This window comes from Adiantum capillus-veneris, chromosome 13 (genome assembly GCF_014529385.1).
Source record: "Adiantum capillus-veneris isolate H3 chromosome 13, ASM1452938v2, whole genome shotgun sequence".
Lineage (NCBI taxonomy): Eukaryota > Viridiplantae > Streptophyta > Polypodiopsida > Polypodiales > Pteridaceae > Adiantum > Adiantum capillus-veneris.
Genome location: NC_140943.1, coordinates 10,391,972 through 10,404,108, shown reverse-complemented (window position 1 = coordinate 10,404,108; position 12,137 = coordinate 10,391,972). Strand labels below are relative to the sequence as shown.

General features: G+C 45.2%; 1 protein-coding gene across 10 annotated transcripts in view; it reads right to left on the bottom strand.

The window, feature by feature from the left end:
- ATM (Serine/Threonine-kinase ATM-like protein) overlaps positions 1-12,137 on the bottom strand; it is a 289,283-nt gene that overhangs the window by 238,290 nt on the left and 38,856 nt on the right. For all 10 annotated transcript variants that reach the window (XM_086526409.1, XM_086526408.1, XM_086526410.1 and 7 more), the window contains exon 5: positions 11,898-12,093. In XM_086526409.1, coding sequence (XP_086382535.1) covers positions 11,898-12,093 — 196 coding nt within the window. The remainder of the gene's footprint in view (positions 1-11,897; positions 12,094-12,137) is intronic.

Sequence of the window (12,137 nt, the reverse complement as noted above, 5' to 3'; positions counted from 1 at the left end):
GTGAGTCTGGGGCAAGTAACGGCTTGCAAGCGACGTGTTGAACTCTTTTCCCAGCTTCTAAGCCAAAAGTTTTTGTTTTCCGACATCGCAACCAAGGGTTCTTGTCCCGACGCATATAGTTCTTGTGGTGCTGGTAGGAGTGCCTATGGGAAGTATCGCAGAGGTGCAAAGACTTGGACGAGACCGACGAGGAAGAAGAAGAGATGTTCCAGCCTAGGAAGAGGAGAGCCAGGCCTCGTAGATACAGAGATCCCTATGGATATCCTGAGGACAACAAACATGAGGACGATGATGAGCACGACAGATTTTCTTGGTAAATTTTGGAAACAGAGCCATCTCTTATGTGACAAGTCTTTGACGTGGCACCACCAAGTTCCGACCAGTGGAATAGATCTCGGTTGAGGGGCCTAAAGCCTAGTAAAGAAGAAGGAACACCGAAAATCCCAACTTATACAGTCCCGTTGAGTAGTGGCCCAAATTATTAATGGGTTAAGATTAAGAATCCTAACCTCCAACAACTTACAGGAGCCGGACGACGGGCCTAAACCATAAATAAAGCTGATGCATTTAGACTTCAGTGCTTTTCATGTATAGCTTTTGAGTTTGGCCAAGGGCCTTTAAATATGGGTCTCTCTCTCTCTCTCTCTGGCATTCTACCATCAGGAGAAGCACTCTGGAAGGGAATATCTGTAAGGCCACCAGGAACGGTACTTCTGAAACCGGCCTGTTCAATCCAAAAAGAGCAATAGACTTTACTTCAAACCTTGATTTAGCTTTCACCCATTATTAATGATCTATTTTACCAATACTTTCAAGACACAACAAAGGGGAGAGGGATACAGGCTGCTAGATTGCACCTGTATGAGTAGACGGACACCAGATTGGCCCCTAACTTAGGCGCCCCTTTCGGTATTTCTTTATTGTTCAAAAGAGGGAATAAACGTTGTGGTTCCCTACAAGCTGCCCCGCACAAACTCGGCTGAATTTCCACTGTTCCAGCCCGATTTCGGCAGCATAATTGTACTAGAACCCTTCACAGTCAGTATTCCCACGCATTGACTAACTTTCCCGACGCATAAGGGCACTTTGCAAAACCTGGCGAGAATCTGCAGCACGCTGAATTCTCTGTTTTCAGCCCTGAAAATGCGCCAGATCACCTGTACAGCGGTCCCCTTGCGTCCCCGAACCTCCTAGGGGTATTAGGGTCCGTTTAGGGCCAAAACCCTAAACCTGCAAAAATACACAGCAGGCTGTAATTTACTGTTTCGGGCTCCGTTTCGCGTGCCGGTCGCATCCGTAGCAAGTCCTCGAGCTCCCGCACCTGTAGGGCTACTTGCCCTTTGAATCAGACGAGATTTCTGGCGTGAAACCTCTCCGAATTCACCTGTACCTGCGGGGGACTAGCCGCTAGCTAATCCAGTACCTGTGCAAGAGGCTCTTGCCTCGGCAATCGCGCATGAACCCACACAACTGTACATTGGTCAAATGAAGAGCCCACTAGAGGGGCATAACATACTGCCAAAGGGGAGAGAGAGGGCAGTGCGTAGCGTGCAGGCATCACTCCTGGCACCGCATTGTGCATAAGAGGAAAAGCAAGCACTCCATAGCTCTTAACCTGTGACAAAAACTGAAAATGAAGCTCTCCCTTCTTCAAATTCAGCGCCACTTCTTGTTGCATGAGGCAAGTGCACCAGAATGTGCCACTTGGCACATTTACAAGCATTTTCCCGTTTCAGGGTTGCCGCCTAAAAATATCCCAACCGGTTGCCCACTTGACTTCACGGCAGAGTAAGAAAATGTTCCCTTTGTCATTCCGGAGGTAATGACGCCAACACATTTTCAGGTCCCAAAATAGCAGTTCCCTAAATTTTAGGAGATGCTGCCATTGTATCTTTCTAGGTCATCCGACCCTCTTTGTACACTGTGGCCACACCCAGAATTGAAATGTAGCCTCTGTAGCAAAGGATTCCACTTTGGCTAGTCAATGACCCCACTTTGGCTAACCATAGTCCTTGTCCAACCTTAGTGCTCTCTTGCCCTCAGGCCTGGACTCCCTCTTGACAGTTCCACACTAGCTATGCAATGCAGGGCAGTTAGATTTCCCGAGGGGTGTTTCCAAAAAGTGAAAGTAAATAGATAATAAGAAAGAAATCAACCAAAAGGATAGATAGTAGTCACACGCTGGTGACATACCCCCCTCTTGAAATCTGAAACGTCCTCGTTTGCATCTATGTCATACATGCTTACTGTCAACACTGATGTATTCAACACCTGTCGACACATATACGACACATACATGCTCATTGTCAACCCTGGTGTATTCAACGCCTCGTCGACTCATGTATTGCCTGCGTGTGAACCCTGTCGCAATGACATAGTGGTAGCTGCGCACTCTGCCATTGCTTTGAGTCACTAACTTTCCAATGACAAAATGGTAGCTGCACATTTTGCCACTGTCTTATAGTACACGTTGGATCCCGTAACACTTTCGAGCGTACCCAAACCGACAGTTCAAGAATGCAGTTACACATGTACTCTTCAATAGAAGCAATCATTGTATCCTTGACAAAGTGACAAAAAATACTCACTTCTATAGCACTAACCAAACTTTTGGACATTCCATAAGAGCAATTGCCAAACTGACAATCTGTACAGCTCTAACATTCATGTAACAGGTATTTGATTTGAGCTCACTTTAAATACCATGTACATCATTTGTCTCAGAAGCCATTGTCACACTGACAATCCATTTAGCTTTGAAACTCAAGGGGTCAAGGTAGGTTGCAAATCGAAGGCTTCCAGGTAAAGTGACAACACAGTTGGTGACTCTGCAAGTTCACCTTCTTCCATCCACTTAGCATCCATTGGTGGATAGTTTCTGAACTTTACCAAGTAACGCCTAGCAACCTTGCCTTTCACTTTCCTTTCTTTGTGTGCCAAAATCTTTTCCGGGACCAAGATCTCGTCAAGTTCCTCGACTTCCGGCTGATCTTCAGCTGGCATATCTTCTGGCACATCACCCACATAGGGTCTGAGAAGACTCACATGAAACGCATTGTGAATCTTCCAACTGTCAGGCAATTTCAGCCTATATGCAACATCACTGATTATGTCGCACACTTGAAAAGGCCCACAGTAACGCATGCTGAGCTTTGGAAACAGTCTTTCCTTGCCCTTCATCTTCTTTAACCTTGCCTTTTCAAAGCGTAAAAGCACCCAATCACCAAGTGAATATACCACTTCACGACGGTGACGATCAGTTGCTTTCTTTTGCTTTGCCTGAGTCTTTTCTAAGGCCACTTTGACCTTCTTATACATTTCATCCATGTCCTGAACATACTTATCTGCTTCAAATATCTTGTCCTTTGTATGCAGTATGGGAGGAACTTTCTTGCCACCTTCAACTATCTCAAAGGGTGCCTTGCCAGTTGATGAATGCACTGTATTATTGTATGCATACTCCACCAATGGCAAATACTGCTCCCACTTTCCTTTATGCTCTGACACATAACACTTCAGCAGATCTAGGACAGTAGAATTTGCCTCTTCTGATTGCCCATCTGTTTGAGGATGAAATGACGAAAAGAATTTGAGCGTGGTGCCCATATTCTCAAACAAGCCTCTCCAGAACAAACTTGTCATGCGTGGATCACGGTCGCTAACAATCGACTGTGGCATGCCATGATACTTGAAAATATTGCTCATAAACAACCGTGCCATCTGATCTGGCTTTATCTTCTTCCTGACAGGAATAAAATGAGCCTGTTTGCTGAATCTGCAAATAATGGTCCAAATACCATCGTTTCCTGTCTACGTTCTCGGAAGATCAAAGATAAAATCCATAGCAATGCTTTCCCATGGTTTATCTGGAATAGGTAGTGGTTGCAATAACCCTGGTGCCTTTTGCCTGTCAAACTTGACCTTTTGGCATATTAGGCATTCTCGCACAAAGGCATCCACATCTCTTCTCAATGTAGGCCAGTAGAAGAATGTCTCAACCGCTTTAACTGTAGCATCGATACCACGATGCCCTGCATACGGTGGGACATGACTCTCTTCCATAACTTTGCGTCGCAATGGCTTTGTGACACACAATCTGCCATGCATCATCATGAACCCGTCTTTAAGAAGATAGTGTTCATGACGTTGTCCTTGCATTAGCTGCTCAAAGACCCTTGCAAAATCTTCATCATTTTCATACTGTTCTCTCATATCATCAAGTTCATGATGATAAGGAATCGACACAGCTGAAATTTGTGGCTTCCTTGACAAGGCATCAGCCACAACCTTCTTCTTGCCTTCTACATGCACAATCTGAAAATGGAACATGGACAAGATATTTGCCCATCGCATATGCTTCACAAATAACTTTGTCTGTGTCAAGAAGTACCGCAAGGTCTGATGGTCCGTTTGGACAACGAAATCTGCACCTAGCAGGTAGTGTTTCCAACTTAAGAGCGCATGAATCACAGCCAGTAACTCTTTCTCATAGACCTTCATGGTCATCTCTGGCCCTTGCAAAATTCTGCTCTCATAGGCTACTACCCTGCCATCTTGCATTAGCACTGCACCAATGCTACTACCGCAGGCATCACACTGGACCACAAATGACTTCCTAAGATCTGGCAACACAATGACTGGATCTGAAGTCATCTTTTCCTTTAAGAGATTAAAAGCTGAAATCTCTTTTTGTGTCCATCTAAAGGTGACTGCCTTCTTTTGAAGAGCATGTAAAGGTGAAGCAATCTCAGCGAAATTTCGGATAAACCTTCTGTAATAGGAGCATAGTCCCAAAAAGCTTCGGACATCATGCACCGTCTTCAAATTTGGCCATGACTTGATCGCTTCAACTTTTGCAGGATCCATTCTGACACCATCCTTTGAGACAATGTGTCCCAGAAAGTGAATCTCTTCCAGAAAAAACTCACTTTTCTTTGCATTGATGAGCAACCTATGACTGCGTAGCTCTTTGAACACAATGGCCAAGTGATGCCTATGCTCCTCTTCATTCTTTGAGTAGACTATCATGTCATCAAAGAATGTGCCAACAAACTGCTGGTGTGGACGGAAAATTATGTCCATCATCCTATTGAACGTAGCAGGAGCATTTGTGAGACCAAAGGGCATCACTAAAAATTCGTAAAGGCCAAACGTCGTTCTAAAAGCAGTCTTGTGCACATCCTCTGATCTAATGCGGATCTGATGGTACCCACTCTTTAGATCTATCCTGCTAAACATAGCTGCTGCTCCTAATTTGTCCATAATATCATCAATTCTAGGTATAGGGAACCTATTCTTGATGGTATTCTTGTTCAGTGCACGGTAGTCGATGCAAATACGCCATGAGCCATCCTTTTTCTGCACCAACAACACTGGAGAACAGAATGGAGATGAACTGGCCTGAATCAGCCCCTTTTCTAACAGCTCCTGTACTTGGCCCATTATCTCTTTCTGCTGAGCCGCACTAACCTTGTACGGAGGCTTATTTGGTGAGCTACTGCCTGGCACCAAATCTATCGCATGGTCCTCGGGTCTCTCTGGCGGTAATTGAGACGGTAATGAATCGGAAAAGCAGTCACTATACTGTTGTAAAAACATTGACCTTTCTTTATCTAGCACACATAAATTTGATTCATCACAATCTGACACTTCACGTGCAAAAACCAAGTACGCAGAAAGATGCTTTTTCATTACAGAAGTAATAGCAGAAGCTGATACAGTAGGAATAGACTCCCCTTTAAGCTTTACATCCAGAATGTGAGTCTTTCCCCTGCTCTGTACAGTGATCTTTTTGTTGTAGGCATCCATGATTCCCTGTACACGAAACAACCAAGGAATACCTAACAACACATCACATCCGTCCAGTGGCATGATGTAAAATTCTTCAGCATCTACATAGGACTGGATATGTAGACGCAACTTTCCAATGATGGGTGTCACAGCCTCTGTATGGCCAGGACATGCCAAACCTGCCTCTGCTGTATACCCCATCTCTTCAGGTCTGATTCCCAACTTTGAAGCCAATTCTGGGGAAATGAAGTTGGCTTTGGCACCTGGATCAAAGAAGATAAGCACTGTTTGATCCCTGACCTTTCCCCATGCTCTGCAAAGCTCACTTGCATCTAAATTTGGCTTGTCGCCCACCATATCTGGCACTAGACCAGCCATGGGCTTCTTTCCTTTCTTGTCTTCCTTGTCATCAGAATCAGCTGGCCTTTTCTTTGTAGGACAGTTGTAAGCAATGTGGCCAGGCTGCTCACATATAAAGCATTTGTTCTCTGTCCTCAGGACTTTCTTTTGCTCTTCTGACTTGCGAGGAAAACGTCTTTTCCATTTCTTTGCTGGTCCTTTTTCTGATTCAGCCGTAGCTTTATCTTTCCCTGCGTTGGCTGACTCCTGAGTCCCTTTAGGAGCCTCATTGGGAACGTGCTTCTTGGCTGAATTTTTCTTGCCTGATCCTGCCTTGACGCCAGTGTTAAATTCACAATCTTCTCCCTTGAGCAAACCATTGCCAGTGTTTGCTACCTCGATGAGCTGCGTCAAAGTAGTGACTTTTGTCTTCGTACAGTACTTTCTCAATCCTTTAGGTAGGCCACAACAGTATTTTTCAATCTGTTCTGTCAATGGCACAAACCTATAGGAAGTTACTGGAAGTAGAGCTTTCCAAAACTTCCGATTGTAATCATCCAGATTTCTGCAAGTGGCAACATTTAGCTGGTGCCATTCTGTCATGACATCTGCTTCAAAGTCATCAGATAACCATGCTGCTGCAAAAATCTGCTTGAAGTAAATCCATGTGGACGGAGCTTGCCCTTGAAGCAATAAAGTTGTCCACCATTGTCCCGCATTCCCTGTCAAGAAAGTGGCTGCCTTGCGGACCTTTGAAGCCTCTGTAAAGTTTTCCCCTGCATAGGCCTTGTCAAACTGCTGGAGGAATGAGAGAGCCTTCTTCCTGTCATCAAACCCTATAAAGGTCGTGAATGACACACCTTTGCCACCTTCTTTGTACGGAGTTGGCCTCTCCAGCGGCATTAAATTGTCATATGGAAGTGACTGAAACATGGGAACACTATTAGGGTTCATCTGTGTTCCTTGGCCGCTATTAACTTGACCTGGAAATGCCATATTTGGCTGCTGATTTGTAATTCCAGCCATACCAAAATTTGCCTGTGGCATCCCAAATTGGCCCTGAGTGCTCTGAAACCCTGGTTGCATACCCATGACACTGTACATGGGGTTAGGCATCATCGTTTGAGCACCCCCAAACACTGTTCCTGGCGTATAAAATTGATTTCCAGGTGCATGACCAGCCATGCTCTAGAATACCGATCCACCTCCAAAATAGCCAGGGTGTACTGAAGGTGGTGGGAAGACCTGTTGCATAGCCTGTAGGTTGCTTCCCTGCCCATTAGAACCAGCTATAGGCTGCTGAAAGGTGGCGGGCTGAACTGGTACAGCTTGAAATACTGGCATCTCAGCCACCTGTTCTTGCACCTTAGGCATAGGTTGTGGAGACTGCATGTTCTCCGTCAAGTGTACAGGTGTTTCCATTGACTGTGCGGTATGAATCACCTGTGCTCGAGCCTTAACAGGCTTTTGAATATGATCCAGTGACCCAACTTGCTGAGACGGAACAGGAGGTTGCAAAAAGGCTAAAAACCTCGGGTTCTGCATTACTTGTGTGAACATAGCCACAGCAGTAGCCAACTCGGTCCTAAATATATCGTCATCTGTCTGTGGTGGTCTTGAGGACTCACCCACTTCATGTGTCTGTTGACCCTGTGAAGAGGAAACCTCTTCAGTCACATCATTTGGTCTGTCAGCCATAATTGCAATTCCCTGTGTCTGGTCTATGATCCCCTGTGTCTTCAAGCCCAAAACTGACCAAGGCTCACTTCTATGGGAAAAAGTGATTTAATCCCGTCGATGGAACCATGAAACCGGCCTGTTCAATCCAAAAAGGACGGTAGACTTTACTTCAAACCTTGATTTAGCTTTCACCCATTATTAGTCGTCTATTTTACCTGTACTTTCAAGACACAACAAAGGGGAGAGGGATACAGGCTGCTAGATTGCACCTGTATGAGTAGACGGACACCAAATTGGCCCCTAACTTAGGCGCCCCTTTCGGTATTTCTTTATTGTTCAAAAGAGGGAATAAACGTTGTGGTTCCCTACAACCTGCCCCGCACAAACTCGGCTGAATTTCCACTGTTCCAGCCCGATTTCGGCAGCATAACTGTACTAGAACCCTTCACAGTCAGTATTCCCACGCATTGACTAACTTTCCCGACGCATACAGGCACTTTGCAAAACCTGGCGAGAATCTGCAGCACGCTGAATTCTCTGTTTTCAGCCCTGAAAATGCGCCAGATCACCTGTACAGCGGTCCCCTTGCGTCCCCGAACCTCCTGGGGGTATTAGGGTCCGTTTAGGGCCAAAACCCTAAACCTGCAAAAATACACAGCAGGCTGTAATTTACTGTTTCGGGCTCCGTTTCGCGTGCCAGTCGCATCCGTAGCAAGTCCTCGAGCTCCCGCACCTGTAGGGCTACTTGCCCTTTGAATCGGACGAGATTTCTGGCGTGAAACCTCTCCGAATTCACCTGTACCTGCGGGGGACTAGCCGCTAGCTAATCCAGTACCTGTGCAAGAGGCTCTTGCCTCGGCAATCGCGCATGAACCCACACAATTGTACATTGGTCAAATGAAGAGCCCGCTAGAGGGGCATAACATAGTGCCCAAGGGGAGAGAGAGGGCAGTGCGTAGCGTGCAGGGCATCACTCCTGGCACCGCACTGTGCATAAGAGGGAAAGCAAGCACTCCATAGCTCTTAACCTGTGACAAAAACTGAAAATGAGGCTCTCCCCTCTTCAAATTCAGTGCCACTTCTTGTTGCATGAGGCAAGTGCACCAGAATGTGCCACTTGGCACATTTACAAGCATTTTCCCGTTTCGGGGTTGCCGCCTAAAAATATCCCAACCGGTTGCCCACTTGACTTCACGGCAGAGTAAGAAAATGTTCCCTTTGTCATTCCGGAGGTAATGACGCCAACACATTTTCAGGTCCCAAAATAGCAGTTCCCTAAATTTTAGGAGATGCTGCCATTGTATCTTTCTAGGTCATCCGACCCTCTTTGTACACTGTGGCCACACCCAGAATTGAAATGTAGCCTCTGTAGCAAAGGATTCCACTTTGGCTAGTCAATGACCCCACTTTGGCTAACCATAGTCCTTGTCCAACCTTAGTGGTCTCTTGCCCTCAGGCCTAGACTCCCTCCTGACAGTTCCACACTAGCTATGCAATGCAGGGCAGTTAGATTTCCCGAGGGGTGTTTCCAAAAAGTGAAAGTAAATAGATAATAAGAAAGAAATCAACAAAAAGGATAGATAGTAGTCACACGCTGGTGACAACTTCTGATGCGTCACATCGGATGGGTGACAGGGAGTATCGGGAAGAAGTATCCGACCATCCGGGAACGAACATCTCTAATGTGTTATAGAATGGGTGACATAGAGCATCGTGAAGGAGACGCCGGCCACCCACCTAATAAGTAAATAAGGCAACAGATCAGCCAGTGTTTTCTCTCTCTCTCTTTCTGGCAGAACAGCGCCAGGGGAAAAAAAAAAACAAAAAGACAAAAAAAAAAAACGGCCGCGATCTCTATACGGGCAGCCAGTGCTCTCCTATCTTTGCCGTGGCCAAGGAGCTATAGAAGCATCACACGCCCTCTCCAAGAGAGAAGACGAGTTTTTGCAAGGAGAAGATGCTGCTGCAGATCTCAGCCGCAAAGAAGTCATTGCCGGTGATGCCCATGGCTGCCCCAAGTGTACCAAATGTCACCAAGACCCAGTGCACAAGTTCCCTTGCGAAGAAGTGCCTACGGAGCGTGTTTCCATTGCGACAAGCTGCTGTTTTTCTCTGTTTTCAGCCCATAAACATCGTAGACGAGACTGATTTACGAGAAGGAACCCGAGAACACACCTCTTTTGTGTGTAGGATTTGAAGAGAGGATTTTCTATGTAGAGATCTCGTCTGGGGAATTTTTTTCAAGAACCGAGTTACGTTTCGAGCATCGAGACTTTGAAGGTAGCGATTTTCATGTTATGATCTCTAAGTATGTTTGCAAGTGTACTTCCTCTTAGTGAGGGAGTAGGAGCAGAGGATAGCATGAGCCTCTGCAGGAGAAAGCACTCTAAGGAACTAGAGCCAGATCAACCCAAGGGTTTCGTACCCGAGTTTGGGAAGTAGATCCACGGATCCAACAAAGGTAGTCTCTCGAGTTGTGATCCAGAAGTGGGGATTCCCAAATCCGGGAAAGCAGAGTTGTTCTGGAATCTGCAAGAAGAGGACTCTGGAAACGGAGTCGGAAAAGAGTTGCAAGGATGCCATCCCTGAGTTTGGAAGGTGAGATGCAGAGGTGAGAACCTAGGTTCTCGAGGATTTGGAATAAGGAACAGAAGTTCCTTGGAATAGGGTTTTGCCCTAGGAATAGGAAGCTGAGGCTTTCAGGAACCATCAAGTCTTATTCTAGAACGAACGTGGTAATACATTCGGTTCAAGTGCTTGTATAGACTTCTCCTCAGTAATAAAGATACTATTACGGGGGGGGGGACCAGCCCATCTTTTGGTCCCGAATACTGTGTCGATCTTCTCACTCTCTATCTCTCTCTCTCTCTATCTATTTCTCTCTATATCCCTTGGCTTCAGTATTAAGTGATAAATTCTATTTATCCGAGTATATTTTATATTAAGTGTGCAAAGCCTCCAAATCAATCTGATCATCCGTCGAGTTCTATTTTTATTGCTCAGCCAACCAATTGTCATACAACATACTGAGCATGAGTCTCCTCCGAAGTTTCTGTATGGAAGGACTCTAATGATTTTCTTCATGTTCGTATTGATCACCTCCACGTCCCGCCTCCATGTTGTTAGGGCCATGCTTCAATTTGCAAAGGGCAATGACACAGCTAGATCTCTGATACCATTGTAGTCACTTCCGGGTGAGAATGTATCTAATTCAGATGACACAACTCTCTCTTATTAGTGTAATATCTAAATAGACTAGCCAATAGCTTCCATGCTCTTCAACAATGCACCTGGATGTCTCATTTGATCCAAGTGACATTCCTTCATGTGCAAATTAGGAAGAGCAAGAACAATTTAGTATGCTTTAGGCCTCTCTTGCACCACATCCGCCCATGCCTTCTCAGCTGCCTCCCTTGTCTCTTTGATTCTCGAACTAATCCAATCTTAGCCCTAGAAGCCACATTGGCTATATCTTTCTAGTTTTTTTCAGTGCTTCAAAGTATTCCATCAAATTAGGTAAAGATTCACCTTACTTTTTTCTTTCCACTGCCTACAACATCTCCAGGGCTCTAACAAACTCCTCCTGTAAGATTTTGTTCTCTTTCTCCAGGCCATGACTGTGTCTTTCAAAGCACTAAAGCTGCAATTCTTTATGAACTTTACATCATTTGTAACTTCTCTAAGCAATTTTCACCATACTTATCTTTTGTAGCCATTAGTACTAGCTACTGTCAATCTGTTTTTAAAACTTTTGTTTTATGTTGGCTGCACATTGCATATGCAGGTGAAAAATAAGGAAGATCAAGCTGGATGGAGTACTCAATCAGAATCTCTTTGATTCACAGTAAAAATTTGAGGCCAATATATATGACAAAAAGAATACCCACACTACACTTCCAACTTTCGAATAAAAGCTCACGTCACATAAGTATCTGTGATGCTGCCATACACATGAGAAGATATATAATCAGATGCAGGCATTAACTTCATAGCAAAGGAAACACCCCTTCCCTTGATCGTTATGGAGCTTCCTGTATCACTTAAATCAACCTTTTTGATTGAAAATGTGTGAGGCGTCAGATCCCTACCTTAAGTGCAAGAAAACGTCATTAAAGCCTTCAATCAAAGGTTCCCGGACTTTCACCAGAAAGTCTTCTGGTGGATTTTGCAAAAGACAGTACAAAGTTGATGCTGCACGAAACGCATCTTCTTTACATGAAACAGCTTCACTCGCATTCTCAAGGGCAAGTGCCTTTACTCTCTCCATAAAGAAACCCGCAAGTTCTGGGAAACAAAGATACAAAACACAACAGCCCTGCTCAGCTTTC